This window comes from Aulonocara stuartgranti (assembly GCF_965226115.1).
Source record: "Aulonocara stuartgranti genome assembly, chromosome: 3".
NCBI lineage: Eukaryota > Metazoa > Chordata > Actinopteri > Cichliformes > Cichlidae > Aulonocara > Aulonocara stuartgranti.
The window spans coordinates 906800-932806 of NC_138941.1; the positions used below are offsets into that span (position 1 = coordinate 906800).

The 26007-nt window shown below is 42.3% G+C and overlaps 2 protein-coding genes across 6 annotated transcripts in view; one reads left to right on the forward strand and one right to left on the reverse strand.

Moving 5' to 3' along the window:
* The window catches only part of LOC309702163 (uncharacterized protein), an 854297-nt gene that overhangs the window by 123711 nt on the left and 704579 nt on the right, over positions 1-26007 (forward strand). The gene's annotated exons all lie outside the window — the stretch shown is intronic.
* Positions 485-18989, reverse strand: LOC309702314 (uncharacterized protein). 5 transcript variants are annotated; one of them, XM_082526956.1, is made up of 5 exons: positions 14082-15876; positions 13792-13925; positions 7837-7942; positions 3593-4189; positions 485-3267 (listed from the first exon to the last, which is right to left on the reverse strand). In XM_082526956.1, exons 3-5 carry the CDS (start codon positions 7852-7854, stop codon positions 2575-2577), a joined length of 1308 nt encoding a protein of 435 aa, XP_082383082.1. In that variant the 5' UTR covers positions 7855-7942; positions 13792-13925; positions 14082-15876; the 3' UTR covers positions 485-2574. The 5 variants fall into 5 exon arrangements, with proteins under 5 accessions (XP_082383082.1, XP_082383081.1, XP_082383085.1 ...); XM_082526955.1 differs by having other exon boundaries at positions 13792-13987; XM_082526959.1 differs by lacking the exons at positions 13792-13925; positions 14082-15876 and adding an exon at positions 18867-18989.

The following is a 26007-nucleotide window of genomic DNA, read 5'->3' on the forward strand; positions in this document are numbered from 1 at the left end:
ACCAACATGACGTTCTACTAGTCAAGGCCTCAGCTTATTATATACCTATTATATTCTAGTATCAAATACACAATTTTCAAATGGAGGCCTTATAACAGATTATATTGTTCTCTTCCAAGATGGTTGCTGGCATCCACCAGTAACCTTTCAAAACAAAATGTCTAATTTCACTGCATTGACAGTAGGTAAAGAATTAAACTGACATTACTCCTCCACTGAATCTACATAAATCAACAGTTAAATAATGTCAGTTCTTCCGTGTTCTCTGGAATCAATCACAGCAAAGAAATTAGACTGTTTCTTTTGAAAAATGTTGGGAAAGAACAAATCAAGATCAAAAATCAAGATTCAGTTAAACAACAATTATAACTAAACAATTTGAGATAATGTTAGTTTCCATTAACATTAAATTAGGTTACTGAATTGGCAAACACCTTCCTATTAACATTACCCATTTTACCCCAATAACTAAAGAAATTAGCACTTGCAGGTCAAAACCTTTATTCAAGAGATGCAAAAATAACATTGATACAGTGACTGTCAAAAATTACAGCACTGATCATACTGTGACATGTTGGTTCAAAACAGCACACTTAGAAATATTCAACGTTCTTTACTTCAACTGAATGAAACTGAAAACACCATTTCACACGACCCATATGGGATATTTAGACTGTATAACTGTTCACTCTACATCTCTTCACTAGTAAAAGAAAGAAAAAATACAAAGAGAAATTTAAAAATGCTGCCAAAATGCTGCACAGAGCAAAAGGAAAAACAAACAACAACAAAAAAATGGCCCTGTCCTCATGGCAGTTGCAGTGTATATAAAAATGAACCCTGCGATCTGTTCCTGGAATTGAGCTTCAAAAATGCAGCAGAACAAGTGTGAGATTTAAATGTCTTCTCACCTAGAGCTGATCACCTTGCATGCATAACAGTGAGCTTTCCTTGCAGGAGCAGTTTTGTCTTAGTTGTGAGCTTTTCTTGTACCGGACTCTGCGCCCCAATTTTAGTGTCAGACCACACCTTCAGAGTATTCCATCAGAACCAACCACGACGCAAGAGGAACACTGATGACGTGCAACCCCATGACCCAATCTGGGGCAGTGATGTACCAGCGGAGTTCAAGTTGTGGACCACCGGACAGAAGGTCCTGCACTCACTGTTCCCATGGGTCGGAACTGGAAAAAACACGTTAAGAATTGAGACTCTTGACTACCGATTTGGACTTTTCCTGAACAGCTCAACAAAGATAAATAAGGCTCAGAATGAGGAAATCAACGCGATCAGAATAGTGGTCATGCAACACAGGGTCGCCCTGGACATGATTCTCGCTGAGAGAGGGGGCCACTGTGTCTTATTCAACACCACTTGTTGCACCTATATCCCGGACAACGTGCACTCCTTGACCATGACCACCGCCCTAGACAAGTTGCGACAACTGAGTAATGCGCAGCAACAAGACTATGTCACGAACAATGAGGACTGGCTGACCTGGCTGCTGAGTGGCAGCTGGAAGACCCTCGTGATAAAAGGACTCGTACTGATAGGAGTTCTGCTTCTATTATTGTGCTTGTTTTCTACATGTATCCTACCATGCATAAGATCCATGATTGACAAAATGGTACAGGCCACAGTAATTACCTATGTTGGACTGCCACTAGAAGATGAACCGGATGAAGAAGATTTAGTATAGAAACACACACACACATACTGAATGATGCTACAATTGAAAATGTTATAAGCAAGTGATTGTTGGCTGATAATAAAGTATGATTAAGTGAAAAATATTAACATCAGGAGGGGATGTTAAAGAAGAAACGCTTTTATGAGATTTATGTTGCATTAAAGTATATGTTCATATTTTACTCTTAATAGGAAAAGAACAAAATGTACTACTCGCTCTGTTTATAGAAAGAGGAAGTTCACCCTATGACATTTATATGAACTTAGACACACACACACACACACACATATGTAAAATTAGAGGAAACTGCTATGCTTGTTTCACCCTGCTATAAATAATAAACGACTACTGCAGCTCGGTGTGAGTCCTCTCTGAGCCCTCACCCGTGCAGCACGTTAACCGTCTCCAAGTGTCTCAGTGTTGTTTATTCACCTGTTTGATAACTGTAAATCTCTGACAACAGTTTATTTGTACCATCTTCACGTGAACACATTCAAGAACATCACAGATGAAGAAACATTAAAAACTTCCACACTACATGAAGCAAGAAAAATAGTTTATTCCTTTATGTAGAAAAAACAGAAACATCAAACATCTCCAAGACTCTCTTTGAAAGAACTAAAAACCTTTGTTCTCATGGTCCAATCATGAGTGAACTCCCCGATGAAGCCTTGTGTGCTAAAACATGTCAGAGTTTTAAAGGTTAAACATGAGTTTCCAAAACGTTTTGCTGGAGAACAATGAACTATTTGACTGAGTTTCAATCATTTACAGACGAGCAAAACCAGGACAGAGAAAAAAGGACAAAACTGACTCAGTAAAACAACAGAAAAGAAGATCCCATGTAGATCTGTATTATGTAGAAGTTCAGCCCAACAACCAGTTCAGTTCAACACAAGTTTAAATGATTCTATCTGAACTCTGTGGAGCCTGATCTCAAGCTTTTTGAGTCTGACACAGAAACCAGAGGATCTTTCTGTGTCTTCAGATTCACTGTGATCCAGTGATGGGAGTGATTTCAGCCCTGAGTGATCGCGCTGATGTTTGCACAGAGCAGACAATGAGGTGAATGTTTGGGCACATTGGTAACAGTGAAACAGTTTATTAGTAACGTGGGATCGTTTGTGTGCAGAGTATGAACTGAGATTCCTGAAGCTCTTGTCACACTGGTCACAGCTGTAGTTTCCTTCCATGTGTGCACGTTCATGAAGGTTACGATTACCTGACTGTGAGAAGCTTCTCTCACAGTGTCTGCACTTGTGTGGTTTCTCTCCTGTGTGGACTCGTTTGTGTGATTTAAGCTGACCTTCAGTGGTGAAGGATGACCCACACTGATCACAGAGGTGCTTTTTAACCCCACTGTGAATCAGTTCATGTTTTTTTAACTCACTTGGTGTGGTGAAGCTTCTCCCACATTCTTTGCAGTATTTCAGTTTGTCTCCAGTGTGTCTACGTTGATGTACTTTTAGGGTCTTTTGCCGACTGAAAGTTTTTCCACAGAGGTCACAATGAAAGTCTTTCCCACCACCACAGTGATGACAGGGTTGAGAACTGGATCCATCTGTGTCGCTCTGCTTCTAAACAAAGACACAAAGACAGTGTAAGTCAGTCCTTCAACATTTGTATCCTGAACGTCGCCTGAAATAAAGAGCATCTCTGCAGACGTCCAACTACATTTCACTGTTTCAGTTAACACACTCAGTTTACTGGGCTGCAATAACTACAATACTACCACCATAATACTACAGTAATACTAAAATCATAACTGAAAGGAAAATCTGAATAATCACTCAGAGCTGCTTTTCCATGCAGTAGAATTGCTAACATGCTAACACAGTTTAATGAGCAGAGTTGTTCCAAACAGTCAGGCTAAAATGACAAGATAACAATATAAATACATACCTCACAGTAGCTGCACTTGTAGAGTCTCTTTCTGGTGTGGATCTGTTGGTGTCGTCTCAGGTGACGTGGAGATTTAAAAGTCTTCTCACACAGGTCACATTGATAAGGTCTCTCCTCAGTGTGGGTAAACATGTGTCGTTGTAATTGTGCGTCTGTTGTAAACTCTTTGCCACACTGTTCACAGCAGTACACATCATGTCTGTTGTGAATGCGTAGGTGTGTATTTCGGCTCCATCTCTGGCTGAAAGTTTTTCCACAGATGTCACAGCTGTATGCCTTAATTCCAGAGTGGGTAACTAGATGCCTCTGTAAGCTGCTACTGTGAGTAAAAGCTCTGCCACACTGATCACAGCTGTACGCTTTAACTCCACTGTGGATGAGTTGGTGTGTTTTTAGGGAACCCTTCAAGGAAAAAGACTTTCCACACAAGTCACAGCTGAACGGTCTCTCTCCAGTGTGGATGACCTGATGCTGTTTTAGTTTAGCCCTCACAGTAAAACCCTTCCCACACTCGTCACAGGTGTGTTTTTTCTCTCCCTTTCTTCTGTGAGGTTTGTCGGCCTCCTGAGAGCGCTGACTTCTGGCTCCATGTTGGTCCTGCAGTGACAGAGATACAAACAGAGGCAGTGAGTGAAATGCAGTCGTGGAACAAACTCAACCTTCAAACTCCATTAACACTAGTTTTAAACCTGAAGGTGGAGCGTGGCACCAAACACCTTAAAGGTCTCTTATCCCCACCTGCTGGTAGTTCTAACACATTACATCCAACCTGCTGTTAAAGATAATTCATGACTGTTCAAACACTAAAATCACACACACACACACACACACACACACACACACACACACACACACACACACACACACACACACACACACACACACACACACGTTATTTTATAATTTAGATTATTTTGTTGTTTCCTATTACATATTTCTATAATTTGTATAGATTTATACAGAATTATTCAGTGATAATAAATCCTATGTTTGTTTATTCTAAAGGAACCCCGTTAGCTTCCACAACAGATGTTGCTCGTCTTCCGTCAAATACTCACATAAAATATTACACAATAAAGTGGATTCAAGATATCCACATAATTTCACTCTTACATCCACAGTGAGGTTTCACAATTGTTCAAATATAAGCAATCAATAATAATAATAATAATATCAATAACATTGAGGCACATTACACAATTTTCAAAAACAAATCATGTCTTACAATATTTACAACAACTAAAAGCTCTGTAAATCGGCTTTTAAGTGTTCATTGAAGTTTTGAATAATTCTCTAATTTTTTAAGGCAACTTATTCCACTTAAAAGTTGCTCTAAATGTAACAGTTTTACAAAACGTTACTTTTAACTCGAGCATTTACTAAGTTGCAGTTTGTTGAAAACTGTGTAATATGATGATGTATTTCATCTGGATACTGCAGCTGAGCAGAATAAATGTGGTGTGTTTAACAGAATTGCTTTCTTTAGAACTACAAGTAAGCCATAGAATATTTTAGCCTGTACAGGAAGCCAAGAAAGGTTATTATGCATTTGATCAATATTAGTATAGTATGAACATCTTCACACTAATCTGGACGCCTTATTCTGGACTAACTGAAGTCTGTTAAGATCTGTCTTATTAGCTGCTGACCAAATGATTGAACAATACTCCAGATGAGACATTACTAGTGCATTAATGACATCTTTCATAATGAAGAAGTGATACACAAAGAGCATTTCATAGCCATAGCTATGCCTTGTCGGCAGAGTTATGTGACATTAGTGATGTTTGTACTTTCAGCGTTAACTTGGTTTTAAAGCCTTTAAAATATACGCCGTTCAATAGTCGACCTTAATCTGACAGAGAATGTGATGATTTTGTGGATAATTAAAGTCAGTCATATATCCACAAACACAACAAGCTGAAAGTCAGTGATGCTGCTCGGTTTGCAGTCCTGAACATCACGGCACAAGCAGGATCCACTGCACTGTTAATGTTAGCTGTGTTATATTGCTGCCTCTGTTCGGTGGTGTCGAGCCAAACGCACTTTAACGTGTGTTTGAACGAGCTGACGGTTCACTCGTTAAGCTGAAAGAAAGATGCTTTAATCACAGCAGTCACACATGTGTCCACTGCACCATCTGGAACTCTTCTTGTTTACACTCGTAATAACACAAACACTAAATCCTGCTTCTCTGGTGCTGTTGTGTAGCAGTGTGTACACCTGAGACTGTCACCTGTGTCTGTCCTGCACTCTCTCTCTGTTTCTTTCTCTCTGATTGTGGAATAAAAGTATGAACATGTGTTTATAAGTTACACTTGTGTTTGAATCCTACAGCTTATCACACATTTGATTTCCATGTGTGACGACTGCAAGTGTCCAGAGTGAGGACAGACTGAGGGAGCCACTGCTGCACATCATCTGTGAGGCTTTGCAGCCCTGATGATCCACCAGGACAAACTCAGCAGTGTGTGAGGAAGAGGAGGAGGAAGAGCCAGCAGCAGCTGACAGATGGAGAGAATAGACAGACTGTTCCCTGTTTGTGAAGGACTGCTAGGAAAGTTTAACATAACTGTCTGTGCTGAATCAGTCTTATTAGGTAATGTTCAAATAATGTGATCATCCCAGTGTTTTCAGTGTGGGAGAAAGTACTCAGGGCCTTCAAGTTACACACTATGAAAGGCAGCAACAAGTTTAATGTTCAGAAACCTAAAGTCTGTATCAGCAGCAGAATGGAGCTAAAAATAAATGTTGGTTTCAGTTCTATGAAGCTTTGAGTATTTTGGATCAGCAGCTGCTGTGTTTGTTGCATCATATTGCTGTAACTGTTTATATGCTTTATATATTCTGAGCTAAGTTGATCTATAGTGTTACATCATATTCTATAAGGATGTTATGTGTTTGTAGACTTTCTGCCCAGTTTGACCCATTTAGCAGAAGTCAGCCTGTTTAAGGCTCTGATATCTATTCTGTGTGACTTACAGCAGTTATGACATGGTCTGATTTTCTCACCCAATAAAGGAATATTTCATATATCAGTCTACTCTTCATTCTATCAGACACAGTTATCACAGCTCCTACATTTGCTTTTTACACATATATGTAAGCATTGAGCCACATTTAGTACCAACATATTAAATGAACAATATTTGTCTCTTATATATGATACATCTATATACACACTGTCACAGATACTTGTCTGTGAGTGAAGTGATTAATATAATAACTATAATATTGGCCATATTATATTTACATTACCACAGTGAGATGACTTTAGTCTCATGAACAACATCAGCTAATTGTTATTTACAGCTAATCTTAAACGACTGTTCAGCACAGAAATGAAGCCCAACAATCATGTTTCACAGTCCTGTGGTCTCAGCCTCAGATACTCATCAAATCACACAGAGCTCATGTAGAAACAAATGAACTAAATATGTTCTCCTTCATTTCTGTCAAACAAAGCTGTATGAAACGCTTCCAGCTGTTAGTATCATGGTTGCTAGGCAACCTGGGCAGCGCGACGGAGGCTAGACGTCCCATTTCACGAGCCTACGAGCCTCGCACTTCGGCCTTAGCGGTCTTTGAGTACGCGGCCCTTGAGGACTTTAAAGCTGCAGAACCTGAATCGGGATACAGCCATGATGATCTCCAGCCTCGTGCTCGCCAACATTCTCACCTGAGTTAAGAAGACGATCACTGAAATGGTCTCAGCAGGTCCTTTGATGACAGCAATGAAATGCAGTGGTAAGGCTTTTTGGGGATTAAGTTCGTTTTCATGGCAAAGAAGGACGATGCAGTTCATCTGATCACTCCTCATAACATTCTGGAGTGCAGGCAAAATGCTATTATAAAAACTTAAGCAGCAACTTCTCCAGGTTCCAATATTTATGCAATTCTCAAACCTTTTGGCCACGACTGTATAACCTCTTCTGAAGTTTAGTGGATATTATACATGGTTATGCTCAGGATGTGTCGGCCAGTTTCCACTGGAAACGCCTTTTGGTTAAACTGTCAGCGAGGAATTTGCATTTGCACTGTTACATTTTTATATAACTTTAATGCACATAAACAACAGCTGCTTGTTTCAGTGAAAATACATTGATGGGTTTTTAATAAAGTTGTGCAGCTGTAAAGTATTTTGTCTGGTGTCAATTCTATCGTCAGCTACATCGTTATGGCAAATGTTCAAATGTATATGGTGATAAATATCTTTGGTCATATGGTCCTGCTCTGTCTGTCACCTTCTGTGTTGAGCTCATTGTTTCCTCTGTAGTGGCTGAGCTGAGTCCAAGTAGCTGAAAATGTTCCTCTGCTGCTCCGTCAGACTCTCCTCCTCCTGCTGATCAGCTGGGACACAAAACAGATCTTTGTTAGGCTCCACACTGCACTGAAGAGTCAAAGTGTCTCATATGTTCATCTGACAAGTAAAAGAACACATTTTTGTTTCCCGAGGTGGGCAACTTGTTGGAAACAAACACAAAAGGTTTGAGCACTGATACCTGCCATTGCTGCCTTTGAAAGATGCAACGCCAGCAATGTGGATTGTCAAGACTCAAACCAATCATCAAGCAAAGACAACAGGGATCATTTGTTTCTGTTTATTTAGCATTCACAGCATTTGTAGTTGCCTTCTGTGCAGGGGAAGTCCACGCACACTGTGTGGTACCGCCATCCGCAGAAGGTGCATTCAACCTCTGTAAGAGAAACGAGATCGTCTGAGACTGAAATGATATTCACTAAAGAAGTGGTGATTTGTAAAACTTCAAGTGTATGATAAGGTGAAAACAAATACACAACTGCATGTAATGTAGTTGAAGGTTTTTTTTCTTTTGGAAGACCGGAAAACACTGAAAGTTACAAATTAGTCCTTTATTTATCCAGGTAAAAAAAAATCTCATTGAGATTAAAAATCTCATTTCCAAGAGAGACCTGGCGTCATGGCAACACAAGTCACATACCACACAGGTATATAACATTTAAAACAAACACAATATCCCAACATGTGTAACAAATGTATTGTGCTTGAAACAAATTCAGAATAGGTGATAAAGCAGCTGCACATGTGTGTCACGAGTAAATCTGGCTGTATAACAAACAGAAACAAGTGATGCTGCTGTCTTTGCTCAACGGTTGGTTTGAGTCTTGACAATCCACATTGCTGCCATCTTTCAATATGTTGAATGCACCAGTGTAAGTGCAGCCACTCAGACTCAATGTGTTCATAGAAACAGGTGCAGATGTGTCACGAGTTCATCCAGCAGTAGCTATGGCACTTGGCCACAGGGGGCAGCAGTGGACTGACCTGCATTCGAGACTGCTCCAGCTGCTCTGTGACAGTCAGTAGATCTGCTACAAATTGCAGATGTTACATCCCCCAGGAGGATGTCTCTTCTCCCTATTAACCCTTTGTTTTGTCCAGGCTCCACCTCCTCTGTCCTGATTGGATGTTGCGCAGAGTCTGGCTGATTGGTAATCAGCAGAGCACTATTTAAGGCCTGTGGAGCTGTGCTTCTGGGCCCTCTGGCCATTTTGGTTGCCATACTTGTGCAGGCTTGCATGCCTTTGTATTTTGTGTGAGCATTATTGTTTCATGTTCAGACTGCTTGTAGGGGAGAGCTGCCTTTTGTTTTGACACCCTGTTTTCTCCTGTTTGTGTTGTTAGGTAGGTTATGGTTATAGGTTGTATATTTTGTTTCTTTGGAGTTAGGTAAGTTTCTTTTATTTCTACGTCAGGGATGTTTTGTTTGTTATGTTGGCCTTGGCTCTCCCTGACGTTACACCTCGGTCTGAACCCACGTACCATCACCAGTATTAAATAAACCTTTTAAAATTACCATCTTGGCTCCTCCTTCTCTATCCACATTTATGTTCGTCCCTTCAACCCCCTAGACTAGCCAGGGGACGTAACATAAATTGGCGGCTCATCCGGGATAAAAGTCCTGGTTAATCCATTTGTGGATGGTGAAGGTTTGGAGTTGTTTGTTTCTGCTGGTGTATTTGGCAGAGGTAGTTAGTATGGCAACTGGTGTTTTCGCTTTGAGTGAATTTTTGAGTAATCCTTCTTGGGAGGAGCTAAATGCGTGTAGAAAACGTGATTTGTTTGCTATAGCAGCACACTTTGAGTTAAATGTATCAAGGCAAATGGTGAAAGAGGACTTGAAAACTGCTGTTTCAAACAAACTTGTGGAAGAAGGCCTGCTTCCTGTTTCTAAATCACCTCGTTTGCCAGTTCCTCTTGACAGGACCCCTAATGAAGGACTGAAGCCTGCTGTGTTAAAGGACCAAGGGCAAAACCCTGCTGCTGTGGAGCAACAAATGGTGGAAAATTTAAGCACTAATGGCTCACCTTCTTTTGCTACTCCATCTTCTCCTCGTTCAAGACAAGAAGTATTACTCAAGGTACGTTTGGCTAAATTACAATTTGAGGCTCAGGATAAAGCCCAAGCTTGTCAGGCAGAGTTGGAACTTCGCAGGTTGGAAGCAGAGACAGAAAAGGTGTTAAAGCTGAAAAGGTTGGAGCTGGAGTTGCAGATTGAAAGGGAGGTCAGACTGCGTCAGTTGGACTTACAGGCACAGACTTCAAGAAGTACTACTGCTCAACCTAGTTCTGCAAATTCATCTGTTGATGAAACAACCTCCTCCCATGTAAACCCAGGTGGTTTCAATGTGAGTAAAAACATTGTGTTGGTACCTCCATTTCGTGAATCAGAAGTTGATACATATTTCAATGTGTTTGAACGTGTTGCTGCCTCATTGCACTGGCCGAGAGAAGTTTGGCCATTGCTTCTTCAGTGCAAATTGGTAGGCAAAGCACAAGAAGTCTGTTCTGCTTTGTCTTTGGAAGAAAGTTTGAAATATGATGTAGTGAAGTCTGCTATCCTTGCTGCTTATGAACTTGTTCCCGAAGCGTATAGGCAACGCTTTCGCAATCACAAAAGAACAGCAAATCAGACTTTTGTAGAGTTTGCTCGTGAAAAAGCTACTCTTTTTGATAGATGGATAACAGCAAGTAAAGTTCCTGACTACAACTCCTTACGTGAACTGATACTGCTGGAAGAGTTCAAAAATGGCCTGCCAGAACGCATTGTTGTACACCTTAATGAACAGAAGGTTTCCACTTTGAAAGAAGCAGCTGTGATAGCTGATGAATTTGTGCTGACTCATAAAACTGTTTTTGTGCAGAAACGTGAAGTTACCACCAGAGAACCTCCCCACGAAAGGATCCTTCAAGCCCACGACAGACTTTTGCTCCAAGGACTGAAAGGGAATGTTTCTATTGTCATAAACTTGGTCATGTTGTTGTTGAATGTCCCGCTTTGAAGCGCAAGAACCAGTCACCAAAAGGAGTAGGCTTAATTAAAACCATCCGTGCTGAGAGAAGGGACCAAAGTGAAGGAGTTGATCCCTGCTTCAAACCCTTCCTCTTAGATGGCACTGTGTCATTGACTGGGAAGCCTGAGGATGAAAAACCCATTCGAATACTCCGAGATACGGGAGGGTCAAGATCTGTGATTTTATCTGATGTATTACCCCTGAGTGACCATTCCTCTTGTCATGGTAGTATTCTGATTCAAGGAGTTGAAATGGGCTATGTCGAAGCTCCTTTGCATTATGTACACATCAAGTCAAAGTTGGTTAATGGCATCTTCTCTGTGGCAGTACGCCCCTCACTTCCCATAAAAGGGGTGCAGTTCATTTTGGGAAATGATATTGCTGGTGGAAAAGTGCAACCTGTTCCCGAAGTAACAAATGATCCAGAATCAAACTTGAAGAGCAACGACCTAGCAACATGTTTCCCATCTGTTTTTCCTGCTTGTGTTCTCACCAGGGCTCAAGCAAGACGTAAAGCTGAGGAAATTGATTTGTCAGACTCTTCGTTGGCTCAGGCTCTGGCTACAGATGATTTGCAAACCCCGATTGATCTTAAAAGTGGTTCAAAGGATACTACTGAGAAGTGGAAAGATCTACATCTCCCACAGTTAGACTTGCCGGTCACACGTGAAAGCCTTGTTGCTGCTCAGAAGTCTGATCCCTCATTGACTAAATGCTTTACTTCTCTTTCTGAAACAGGAAATAAAAAGGCTTCTTATTTCTTGGAAGATGGGGTCTTGATGCGCAAGTGGACTGCCCACCCAAGTCTAACAGCGGACGTAGAGGAAAGCTGTTCTGATGACTGTGACTGGAGCACTACTTATCAGATTGTTGTGCCTCTTGAGTATTGTCACTACGTAGTCTCCCTTGCACATGAGCACCCTCTGTCTGGTCATTTGGGAGTTACAAAAACGTACAACAAGATACTCAACCATTTCTTTTCGCCAGGATTGAAGGCTGATATAGTTGAGTTTTGCCGCACTTGTAAAACATGTAAGATTGCAGGAAAGCCAAACCAGACAGTTCCTATAGCTCCTCTTCATCCTATACCAGTACTTGGTGAACCTTTTGAACGTGTCATTGTGGACTGTGTTGGTCCATTGCCCAAGACAAAGAATGGTAATCAGTTTTTACTGACTGCAATGTGTACTTCGACTCGTTTTCCAGAAGCTGTCCCACTCAGAAGAATAACTGCACCTTTGGTGATTAAAGTTTTAACAAAGTTCTTCACTACTTTTGGTTTACCGAAAGTAGTCCAGACAGACCAAGGAACTAACTTTCTGTCTAAACTTTTCAAGCAGGTCATGCAGACTCTGGGGATTAAGCATGTTGTGTCAAGTGCATACCATCCTGAGTCTCAAGGAGCATTGGAGCGCTGGCATCAGACACTCAAGGCAACATTGCAGAAATACTGCTTGGATACTGCAAAAGAGTGGGATGAGGGAGTACCTCTGATGGTGTTTGCCATGCGCGAAGCTAAGCAAGAGTCCCTTGGGTTTAGCCCAAATGAACTAGTGTTTGGTCATTCTGTCCGGGGACCTTTGAAGTTGTTGAAAGAACAGTTCTTGTCAACAGACCATGTTGTGAAAACTAATGTTCTGGATTATGTTTCACAGTTCAGAGAGCGCCTCCATAAGGCCAGGTTGGCAGCTGCAGAAGCCCTCTCCTCTGCTCAGGGGAAGATGAAGAGTTGGTATGATAAGAAAGCCGTTCCTCGATCTTTCAATCCAGGTGACAAGGTTTTGGTTCTTCTACCAACTGCTAGCTCTGCATTGTCTGCCCGCTTCTGTGGACCATACCAGGTGGATAAGAAAGTAAATGACACGGACTATGTGATTAAAACCCCAGACAGGAAGCGTAAAACACGCTTGTGCCATCTCAATATGCTCAAATCTTTTCATTCTAGAGCTGACTCTCTCTGTGGTCCTGCAGATAAGTCTGTGGCATCTCCGTCCGAGCCAATCTCATCTCCAGAAACTCTCGCGTTGAACTCTTCCTCAGGATTGAGGTCAAGTTTAGATGAAGACGGGCTCAAACTTTGTGATGCCAGCTACCAGAATGCCAGAATGCTTAATTCTGAGGTACTGTCCCAGTTGTCTATATATCTGTCTCACTTGACCCGTGAGCAACAGTTGGACATTGAAAGGCTCGTCACCATTCATCTAACACTCTTTGGGGACATGCCTTCCTGTACTACTGTAATAGAGCACGACATTGATGTTGGGAATGCCGTGCCTATTAAGCAGCATGCTTACCGTGTGAATATGGCAAAAAGGGAAATGATGAACACAGAAGTAGACTACCTTCTGAAGCATGGATTGGCCATCCCAAGCTATAGTCCATGGAGTTCTCCGTGCCTGGTTACGCCAAAATCAGATGGAACACCTCGCTTTTGCACAGATTTCCGCAAGGTAAATGCAGTAACAGTACCTGATTCCTTCCCACTGCCCCGTGTTGAGGACTGTATTGACAGCGTCGGATCTGCTGCTTATGTGAGTAAGCTTGACCTTCTTAAAGGTTATTGGCAAGTACCTCTGACGGAAAGAGCTTCAGAAATCTCAGCTTTCGTAACACCTGATCACTTTTTACAATATACAGTTATGGCATTTGGAATGAGAAATGCTCCTGCTACCTTTCAGAGGTTAATGTCAACTGTATTATCTGGTGTGGCGAATTGTAATGTTTATCTTGATGATGTGGTCATCTATTCTTCCAACTGGTCAGAGCATGTCGACACTTTAACTACTGTGTTCAAGCGTTTAGCTGATGCTTCCTTGACCCTCAACTTGGCTAAATGCGAGTTTGGTAAGGCTACAGTGACCTACCTTGGAAAGGAAGTTGGACAGGGCAAGGTTCGCCCTATCAGTGCAAAGGTTAATGCCATCCTCAACTGTCCTGTGCCAACAACACGCCGTGAGCTGCGCAGATTTCTGGGGATGGTTGGTTACTACAGGTGTTTCTGTTAGAGATGGACCGATCCGATATTACGTATCGGTATCGGTCCGATACTGACCTAAATTACTGGATCGGATATCGGAGAAAAATAAAAAATGTAATCCGATCCATTAAATATCAGGAAAGCACCTCACAAAACTTGCAACACGCCGTAACTCACCTCAGAAAGTTAGCACGTCGAGCAGTATGCATCACGTGATAGAGCGGCTGTGGCATGCGGGACATGTCGGTGGTCTGGATAGCATTTGGAGCTTCGCTAGCAACCCGGCATTTCATCTCCGACAAAGTTATCCCCGAGAGAAGTAAAGCAAGTGTGTAAGTCCATCTCTGAATGTTTGTAAAGCATTCCTGCGTTAAGCTTAACGAGCGACTGCCTCTCGCTCTCCGGCTGCTACTTCAATCGTGAAACTGCTTAACGATCAGCTGATCGGCTTTTCTGTCGCGAGTCCGTCTCTCTTGTTTGTTTTTGGCCCACTTTGCACCAGAAAGAGGAAACCAGCGGCTGAACAACAGCAGCACGTTTAAGCTTGATAAGCTGTTGTTACAATTTATTTAATATTACTTTCTACACCAGGATCTTTTTCTATGTAGCTGACGTAACTGTGCAGGGGTGGATCTAGCAAAGTTTAGCCAGGGGGGCCGATAGGGCATGAACAGGGAAAAGGGGGCACAAAGACATACTTTTCTTTCTTATTCTCATTTAAAATGTCTAGCTTTTAATAAATAATTATCTGACACCCAAAGTTTTAATTTGATGTAAAATGAATAGAAGTCAATTACTGTATATAGTGACTATTAAGTCTAATATATATACCCTAGTAAGCTATACTACTTTTTACTTTGGGAAGGTACCATCTGTGCAGTCTGCAATTTTGTTGAAGAAAGATGTTGAATCTATTTAATATTTCTTGAAAAATAATTGATTTCTGTGCATTTTTTTTTTCACACTGCATCAAATTAAGGTTGATTACGTCGATTAAGCATCATGAGGTGGCGCGTGAGGGGTGGTTCCCTATATTTTATTTATTTATTTTTGTTGTTGCTGGGAGTTGGAACCCTATTAGTTAGGTTGCTTAATATTTACGCTAAGTACTCTTTAAAATACCAGAATAGGGAGGATGGTGTAGGTTTAAGTTTATTAGATTGATCAGTATTGCTGAACTATGAAATATTTTTTTTGTATACAGGTATAACAGAATAGCTTTAGTGTAGTTGTTGTTTTAAACTTGAGTATGAACTTGCAGACTTGCAAAATGCAGCAAGATATTTTAAAAAACAGTTTTGTTGATTAAAAAACACTATATCGGATTCATATCGGTATCGGCAGATATCCAAATTTATGATATCGGTATCGGTATCGGACATAAAAAAGTGGTATCATGCCATCTCTAGTTTCTGTAGGAATTTTTCTGAAGTTGTAACACCACTGACAAACCTGTGCAGCCCGAAGGTACCATTCATTTGGAGTCCTGAGTGTCAACATGCTTTTGAATGTGCAAAAGGTCTTCTGTCGAGTTCACCTGTTCTTGTCACTCCAGACTTTTCTAAACCTTTCAAGCTTGAAGTGGATGCCAGTGGGGTGGGGGCTGGAGCTGTTCTTCTTCAGGATGATGGACAAGGAGTGAGTCATCCTGTCTGCTTCTTTGGCAAGAAGTTCGATACTCATCAAAGGCGGTACTCGACAATTGAAAAGGAGACTCTGGCCATGCTTCTGGCTCTTCAGCATTTTGACGTGTATGTGGGATCTACTTCCCAACCTGTAGAGGTCTTCACTGATCACAATCCTCTCGTGTTCCTCTCTCGTATGTATAACAACAATCAGCGACTGATGAGGTGGGCTTTAATTTCACAAAACTACAACATTGAAATAAAGCATAAAAGAGGATGTGAAAATATTGTGGCCGATGCCCTCTCAAGAATGTGATGGTGTAAGGTTAACAAACTTATACGTTTGTTTTTCTGGGTGGGGGGGTGTTACATCCCCCAGGAGGATGTCTCTTCTCCCTATTAACCCTTTGTTTTGTCCAGGCTCCACCTCCTCTGTCCTGATTGGATGTTGCGCAGAGTCTGGCTGATTGGTAATCAGCAGAGCACTATTTAAGGCCTGTGGAGCTGTGCTTCTGGGCCCTCTGGCCATTTTGGTTGCCATACTTGTGCAGGCTTGCATGCCTTTGTATTTTGTGTGAGCATTATTGTTTCATGTTCAGACTGCTTGTAGGGGAGAGCTGCCTTTTGTTTTGACACCCTGTTTTCTCCTGTTTGTGTTGTTAGGTAGGTTATGGTTATAGGTTGTATATTTTGTTTCTTTGGAGTTAGGTAAGTTTCTTTTATTTCTACGTCAGGGATGTTTTGTTTGTTATGTTGGCCTTGGCTCTCCCTGACGTTACACCTTGGTCTGAACCCACGTACCATCACCAGTATTAAATAAACCTTGTAAATTTACCATCTTGGCTCCTCCTTCTCTATCCACATTTATGTTCGTCCCTTCAACCCCCTAGACTAGCCAGGGGACGTAACAGCAGATCATATGCAAGTTTTGGAAATGACATTATAAATATTCCTAACTTAGCCACGGCAGCATTGTTGATGTATTACCTATATACTACAAATTATTCCACCTGCTGAAAAGTGGATCTAATGTGGGCGGACTCACACTTAGCAAATAAACCTGTGATGTGAGAATGTAATCAAACTGTTGATCAGAGGCAAAGTAATTTAAAGTTTATGATGCTATCGTCTAATGTTAGCTGACATGATGTTAGCTTGTAAACTTATGTTGTTGTCTGGGTCTCATGTCTGATCTGATGATAATAACTGTGACAACACAGAGATTAAATAAAGGACGTTGGTGGGACTTCTTATGTTAGAACTATAACTTCAGTTAAGGAGTGAGACGTAAGGTGACAAGGAGAATGAAGAGAATGAGAAAGAAGTAACTGGGAAGAGAAAATGAGAAAAATTTGAAATGATCAAATTTGTGTTAACAGATGATGGTGATTTTAGAAATTCAAGTAATTTAAAGGTTTTATCCTATTTGTTGTTGTTTTTTTCATATTCTTCTATTTGCAAGAGGTTATTAATAAAACAGGTTCTCTTTCTGGTTTCTCTTTTTGGACGCACTCTCTACAGCTTATCACATCCAAAATGGCGGATGTCAAGTACAAAACCTCGACAGAAACAATCAGCAAGAATTTTAGCATCAGTCCAAAATAAAACTGTCCAACTACAGAGTTTTAAAATCCAACTAAACTATGAACAGAGATCTTTTACAAATAGGCTATTGATGAGATGACAGTGGTAACAAAAACGTACACATCCGCGCACACAGACAAAAAGGCGGGAGAGCGTTTAACGGTCGACCTCATGAGTCCGTTACCGTGAACTATGGAGCGGCAGATTTGTGCTGGAACTGAGCTGCACACAGCTGATGTTAGCCAGGAAACATTACACACTGCTAACGTTACCTTCACACGGAGCTCCACACGGAGACGATCAGCGTCAGGCACAAACACCAAGTTCAGAAAAGAGGAACTTTGAGCAGGAAGGAAAGAGTCAGAGCGGCGTTTGAGGACACGTTTACAACCACGAACATCAGAATCTGTCTGTGCTGCATTCAAGTGCAAGTTGGAAACTCACTAATCTCTGTCATGTTGTCCAAAGATGATTTATTTCTGCTGGTTTTCCTGTTTGAAACACAAACATGTGTCAGCACTTTGTTGTTCTTCACCCTGCAGCATTTGAATATTTCAGGAGTAAACTGATCATATATTCATGAAGTCATGAATGAAAGTGCAGACTGAGAGTGGATCACATGATGTTTGAGGTGTGTCATGTGACATGTTCAGTATTGTCACACATGTCTAGATTGTCCCTGATATCATAACTGCTCAAACACTGATGATTATATTTGAAGAATTATTCCTGATGGCAGCAAAGTTTGAATGGAGCTCTCTGTCTGTGCTGATTTGTCGCCCTCTGGAGGTCAAAGCACAAACTGCATGATGTCACTGTAACCACCACAGTGACAGGAAGTGTTTTTAAATGATGAAATATGTCAGTGATGCTGATAGTGTGTTCATCACAGACGTTCAGGCTTCATGTTGACATGAATCAAAGTTAATGTCATTATGGACCAAGGACAGTACTCTGGGTCTCCTGCAGAACAACTCGAGCTGTGATACCTGAATGAAGAGCCTCTGCTGCTTTAAAGAAGGAGGCTCGAGGCAGCGGTGAGGTGCAGACCAACCAGCTTTTATTCAGCAACTTTAACAGAAGGATCAGAAAAATAAAACTATACAGCACAGTGATGCTGACTGAAGCCACAGCATTAAACTAAACAAACATCTGATCATCTTTAACAACATCTAATAAATAATGACAACTATTTAATCCTGTATTTCCTACAATAAAGCCTGTTCAGATATTTGTTGCTGATGGAAATGTAAAAGGCTCCCAGGAACCAAAGGACAAAAACAGAGGCAACAGTCACAGCTGCAAAGGATCCCCTAACACATAAACTGGTTCGAAGATATTTTCTAGCTCTGCAGAGGAGCTTGATTGCACGGACAGTAAAAAGTGGATTCAATAACAGCAGCGAGCGCTGAGTGATATAACGGTGCTGCGAGCAGCAGTGCAAAGGCTCACACAGAGACAGCAGCTACACTGTGTGTGGATGTGATCCACAGTCACAGCTGTGGGTTTCAGTCAGTGTGTCTCTAACTTCATGGTCACATTTCAAAGCTTATTGGAGCCAGAAGATGTTCAAGTAAAAGATTTATTGCTGTACTCGTCTACCAGGATAACAGGAGGTTCATAAAGCTGTGTAATACTTCAGCTTTCCATCATGGAGTAGTAGTTGTGTCCCTTTGTGTTTATTAGTGTGTTCACACGTCTACTTTAACTTCACTCTGTAATGAAAGGATTCAAATCACTGATAAATACATACATGCTGACTCTGAGTCTCAGTGAAGGAGGAAAGGATGGATGAAGGCAGCCTAGTGTGGGTCATGTGTGTCCAGCAGTCATCCAGGGCCTGGATCCATCTGTAACAGGAAGACAAAGTCCAGCCTGTAATCATCCTATCAGGCACAGCGTTTCCATCCAGCATCCTGACTACGCTAACAACCCGTCAAACGTCTCCTCTGGTCCACAGAAGTCACACTTCCTGTGTCATGTTTACCTTTTTAAGTGTGCTATTCAAGCCTGTGTGACCAACTCTGACTCTCCAGATTCCATCCTGGTCTCTGCTGCAGCTTCTTCTACACGACTGTTTTCTGTATAATAATATCTGCCTTTCCCGTCTCTGTCCCAGTGTGCCTGCCACTCGTCCTTCATCTTTACCTTCATTATACTCTTCACCTCACTTTTACTTTTACTTTTGTTTTTATGTTTTTTGAGCTGAGCACAGGCCCACTCTGTGACACTCAGAGGTTTGTGGATATCATACTGAGAGTATTGGACACAGTTCAGCCAGCTTGCAGCCACTTTCCCACCACTTTAGCACAATGTTTACATGAGACTCAGCCACACTAATGTTCCTGGGCAGACATGTGGTGCAGCATGGCTGATGGCACTGTACCTGCAGCTGTCATGGACAAGAACCACTCAATACCTCACCCAAGCCAAGCCTGTGCTGATGTTGTGATCTGAGACCGAGACACTAACCCAGGATCAGGATATGATGTTGTGAGAGTTTCACTAAGAATTAGCTCTGATTACAAGATTTCAATCTATCGTAACTCTAATTTGTATTTACTTCAGTTTGTTCATCTTGGAGCTGTGTGCAGCTGAGGACAGTCTTATTATTACCAGGTGAGGATATGTAACAGCCACAGTCTGTAGAGATGATGTCACCATGGAGTGGTGATGTCACTGGAGCTGCCAATATGTGCTCCAGCCAAAGCTACACCAGACGTATTGCTTGTGTAACAGGTTGGTGCAGGTGGTGTTATCTACATTTGAACATTAGGCAACAGTCTCATGAAGACACTTTCTATTGTTCACTAAAGACCAACAATAACAGAGACAAAGGGAGAGCAGCAGAACTAGTGCTAACAATTAGCACTGCTAGCCTGCCCACCAACACCAGCTAATGTTCTAAAAACGATGATCAATGATTTTGCTGTAACGGCTCCAGCTGTCTGTGTCAGGGACACGTTGGAGATGAAGTGAGTGATCCAGTGACAAAGGTTTGGAAAGCTGCAGTCAGCTGAGACTAAAGGAGTCACCTGACCGAGAGACCAAATGTTTCACTGAGAACGTCCAGATGAACAGAATCAACCTTTGGGATAATCTGTTCCACACATCCATGTTTCACTTACTGCATTATATTTCCTCATTGCTGTGCACACAGGCCTGTGGCTTATAACCAACTCCAAGTTCAGACTCAGAGGCTGCTGAAGCTGTTTTCTGGAACAGAGACGTGTTGGATATAAAAGCAACTCTTCTTTATGTGTCAGCACTGAGGAAAGGAGCAGCTTCGTTTCTAAGTGTATGAAGGACTGTAGCAGTGTGTGTGTGAGCTTTATTTCACAGACAGAACCATGTCAAAAACACAAGTTCAGGTAAAAACAATACAAAATCAAAGAGTCTGATCAGAAGGATTAAACAGAGGAGTGTGGGACTGTTTTTAACAGACAGCAGGTTAAGCCAGGCTGGAGGAGTAAACTGAGCCTCGGTGTGAGCAGCAGTGTGTTTGACAGGAAGCTGAGATAAACAGTCTGGAGCCCATTTAGTGCTTCATATGAAAGTGTGAGGATTTGAAAGCAAATCTAAAATCAAGCAGGAGTCAGTGTGAGAATGATTTGTGCTTTTCCTCAGTCAGATGCTGGGAGTTTCAGTTCATCCATGTTCAGCGTGCTGTGCTTTGTGTAACAGGAGAATATGACAGTATAAATCAAGTCTTCATGTCACTGAAAGCCTCCACAGTCTGCTATGGAGGTGCATCAGTTTGGATTTACAAGAAGAACATTTCTTAAACCTGCCACAAGATGGCGCTCCAACAGAAGGGATGTCCACAGTGTAACACAGACACACACATACTGTGTGAATGTGTGAGTGAATGGGCTTTCAACACAAGGCTTCTGCTGCTACCTTTAATGACATAATTAGCTAACAAGAACAAACTGTTAATTACCACCAAAGAACGGCTCCAGATTTTAGCTGCTGACCATTTTGTGAAACGTTGATTACATCAGCTTATTGTTGATTTTTCAACCTTAATATCAGCTGCTTTAAAGGAGCCTGGTTCTCTGGCAGTAACACTTTTCTTCACTAGATGCAGTGCAGGCACAGTCTGTGTTTCTAAACTACACACTAATGTTCATTGTTGTGCAGCTAAATCCTCCCTCTGGATGGGAAGAATCCCTGTCAGGCTTCAAACACCTGGCTTGGTGTTCTGGAGCTAATGTGTCACCTGTGAGGACTCTGAGATGAACACACAGCAGACACTTCAGTTCTCCGTCTGTGTGTCCTCAGTTTCCCAGCATGCCTTGGCTGTGGTGGTGGAGGTGAATGAGGGGGAACATGCTGCTCTGTCAGCACTCAGGTTTCATACCTGGTGATCTCAGAGGACAAAGCGGCGTTACAGCAGCGCACGTTGATGAGACCTGATGCTCTGAACAGTTCAGACTTCAGCCTCACTCTGAGAAAACAAACGACTGACTGTCAGCAGCAACTACACCTGCTCCATCAGTGACGGAGAGAAGAACTGAGACTGAGAGACATACAGCTGCAGGTCAAAGGTCAGAAAGGCCCGCTCTTTGTACGGGTCAGGAGTTAGTACTGCAGAGGTCAGAGGTCAGCTTGCTGACAAACCATTTGAAACAGTTTGGAGCTAAAAGCACAACAGCAGAGGAAAGAAGAGACACTGCAGAGATGATGCAAAATATTGTGTTTTGTTCTCAGCTGTCAAAAAGTGTAACACACGTGTTCCAGCACAGCCTTTGTGTACTTTCACTTCTCCATACTGTCCATTGGAAATCCTGTTTGTTACTTTTTGATTTCAGTCCATGTGTCCAAAGCAAACTTCTGTCCCACACTTTCTCTGCTGACTCTTCACCGATGCTCAGATGATCTCAGATGATTTCACCAGAACTCATCAAAATTCGGGCTCCACAGAAACCCAGACGTCACTAAACAAGCGTAACAAGCAAAGTGAAAACTGGTCGTTCAGCTTTATTGACCAAAGATAAGCTCACATGTCACCTCATGACACAGACACTTATTTCCACAGCATGCACGAGGACTGACAATAAGTGTCTATAAAGCCACTTCTATCTGCCACACCTGTGCTTCTGTCATGGTTGCTCTCCTCTCACTCTGTCATTTATCCACAGTCTGCCTCCCTCTGCTCCGTCAGCTGACGTCCTCTCTACACCACCTGCTGTGTTTTATCCTGCAAAAACACATTTAAGAAGCGTTGCACCGAGTAACGGGAGTAACTGCTATAAAATACATTTAAAGGAGGTGGTGCTGAGTGCTGTGACTGGGGTCCCACCACTGACATCACGGGTGGAGGACATGTTGGAAAACTGCTACAAAGTGCTGTGCAGCCAGCAGAGCTTACAGTCTGTCCTGTGTGTCATACAGGCTCTCACACTTAGTGTTTCTGTGACACATTGAAGAGAAGTTTGTGTTGTTCACAGTTGTGCTTGTACTGAGTGACAGCTGACATGACCTAACAGGAATAATGTGTCTGTGCTGAATGAGAAGTAACACACAATGAAGTCTTGATGCATCTCAATCATCCAGGAAAGTGAGTCTGTTGCTTCTGTTCATCTGGACGCAGCGTTTTGTGGGAGAAACGTGTCGTCATCATCAGGTGACGTCTTCAGTCTCAGCTGCAGGTTTCAGTCTTACAAACAGGACATTTGCATAAAGACTGAAAGCAGCTGCAGGAACGATGGGCTGGGAGCTCCGTTCCTTCATCTTAATTATGCAGATTCTCAGGACCATTGATCAACAACCACTGATCCATGTCCATGAGTCCCATTCACAGAGATGTGGGAATGGCTGCAGTCACAGCATGTAAGATGGAAATAAATGAGAAGTATTTAGCTGAAGTGGATTTGATTTATCTTAGTTCTTTTTTAACTTGTAGTTCTACATTGGAAGATTATTGTGATATTGGAATATAAAAATACATTTATATTCTATTATTTTCTCAAAATAAGCGTCACACTCGTGGAAGCCGGTGTAGCCGCCGAAACGCCTGCATTTATGGAGACTTTCAGCCCCAGGTAGGCCAGTTATGGATCTTCGGATCCACATTATGTCAGCAGCTGTTCTCCACCGTGAACTGTGTTCAAACAAACACGCTCACGCCTCACAGACGACAGCTTACAGTCTGTAGAGATAAAGTGACTTCGTACAGCCCCGACCTGCAGACGCTGTGCGCAGAGGTTCAGGAGCAGAAGTCCCGTTGTAAACATATCACGGCAGACCCGACGATGTTTGCATGAACGCGCTTTTTTTAAAAGTCAGGTCAAGGCTCCAAAAGCCCAAAGGCGATATAACAGTTTGTGTTTGCTACATGGATCATTGTAGTTCAGCTTTCCTTTGTTATATTTCTTTAAGAGCTCAAAATGTGTTCATTACATAAATCAAATGTAATTTTCTCTGTAGCACTTCATGGATTTCATAAGCAACACACTGTAGTTGTTCACACAAAGCATAAAGGTAAAAACAATATACACAGTGTTATCTTCATTTTAGATGTCACAAAGTATTTGCGGCTCCCAGTGTTTTCCCGAACCCTGACCCTTTGCGTGGAAACCGGGTCCAAAAGGCTCTTTGGGTGTTAAAGGTTGCTGACCCCTGCACTAGGCCCAACTGACACATATATTTGATTCCAAATACAAAAAATAATGTGTAACCTGCTGGAAGAATGTAGGAGGTTGAGACAGGATCTCAACACTTGGTGTCTGCAACAAAAGACAACAATATGTGGGCCGATCGTGGCTCAAGAGTCGGCAGCTCGTCTTGTAATCGGAAGGTTGCCGGTTCGAGCCCCGGCTTGGACAGTCTCGGTCGTTGTGTCCTTGGGCAAAAAAGCACTTTGGGGTCCTCAGGGACGAGTAAAGCGCTCTACAAATACAGGCCATGTAATGGCAGAAACATTCTCTAGTGTAAATCCTGACTAGTTCATTAACTACAGATCAGTTTCAGTGAACATTATTCACAGAGGGATCTGAGTTCCTTATACCAGACTCTACAGAAACTGTAACACTGTACAGCTCTGCGACTCAACAATATGACAACAATGTAACACACACTAGAATCATCAAATAAAGCCCCACTAACCACTAGAACTAGAACTAACTAACTAGCACTGGACACTTGCATATTAGAGATTTCTACCACCATAGGAGGCGAGATATCATCCTTGAACCAGAGCATCCAGCCCTCAATTTCGGACATAAAAAGCGACGTGGCCAGGCATGATAACACTTTGACTGAACTGCAGGACTGTGCCTCGAACCACTCTGACACCATCGCCACTCTCCAGGCCACTGTGGAGCGTTTGTCTACGGAGGTAAAGAAGTTAGATGAGAGATGTGGAGCTCTTGAGGCACTCCAGGAGGAATCATTTAAGAACTGCAGGAATACCAGAAGGCACAGAGGGACCCAAGATGACTGAGTTGGTTCACACCTGTTGGCGGAGGCGCTATCTCTCGAGGAGAAGCCACTCATCGATCGAGCACATAGAGTGAATCGCCAGCGTCCCAAACAAAGTCATCTTCCTCGGCCCATCATCTTGAGATTGCACTACTACCACATTGGTGAGGAAATTCTGCTGAAAGCTGCAGAGAACAAGAACCTGATGTATAAGGGTTTTTAAAATAAACATCCTCCCAGATTTCCCTCCCTCTGTTGGAAACGCAGAGCCGCATTTGCAAATATGAGAGGAAGACTACGTGGGATGACCGGCGTCAGGTACAGACTGCTATACCCTGCAAAGCTGTTAGTGACCCATGGTGATGTGAGGAAAAGCTTTAGCGATCCCAAAGAGACCGTAGACTACGCGGAGAAGCACCTCTCCCACCCACCTTCAAATGTATTAAAAGCAAGGATATATCTATATGTCTAACGCTGACACAGCACTGTGTTTCTTCTTTTCCCTTTATATTCCATGTAAAGGTGAATATGGAACGTTTATGGCGATTTTCTGAATCTCGGGCAGATGAACTTCCCTGAAGTGTTTCCAGCTGGGCGTCGAGTGTTTGACCGACGCATGAAACGACACGTTTGTGAGTCTTTGTGAGTATTTATCACACGGCGTGCTGCGGGGAAAAGCCTGTTGTAACATTCATGTTTTAGCCCCTGACGGCTCTTTTTGGCTTTTCATCCCTAAACTCTCTGCATGCTCTTTCATGTGATTCGTTTTATTTTGAAAAGTCTCAATAGGATCTTGAGCTTTATTGTGAAAGGTTTATGTGGAAAATAAAGAAGCGGACGGCGGAGCCACGCGATGGTTTTACCGGCGTTGTTGCTAACGAGCGTCCGTAGTGTGGTTATATTAAATATAAGAGAAAGAGAGAACTTTAATACAGACACTACAGTGAGCATCACAACCATGTAACATATTTTACACCATGAAACAAACGATGTTTCATATCATCATCTGATATATATGTTATATGGAACAGGCCCAGCTCAGGCTGCCTGTGATGCAGCACAGCGCCACCCTGTGGTCATCACTGCACTGGTGACACTACAAACAACAAGTATACAGGATGGACGGTGGCCCTGAGAGCTCACACACACTGCTGCTTCTAAAACACCATGAAACAGGAAAATGCTGTGAAAGCACAAAATAATCACAGTTCAAAGAGACAATAGTGACAGAAACAGAGGCTTCACTGGTGCTGAGGGAGAAATCCCAGAGAAGCTTCCTTCCTGCCAGTATACGAGCCCACCAACAGAGACAGGACCAGTTCATCCTCCATCACTTACTGTGGCTCACGTTGCTCTTCTGTTGCTTTGCATCACAGACGCGTCTTTACTGGCTTCTTCTTCTAATTGCACTTAGAAACATGTTGTCTTTAACCTGTCACAGCTGCCCAGATGTTGCTGCTGAGAACATG

Bases quoted from the DNA above. Each gene is read 5' to 3' on its own strand.
- LOC309702314 (XM_082526959.1), bottom strand. The intron at 3,268-3,592 runs GTATGTATTTAT...GTCTTTGTTTAG, and splicing joins ACAAGTGCAGCTACTGTGAG to AAGCAGAGCGACACAGATGG.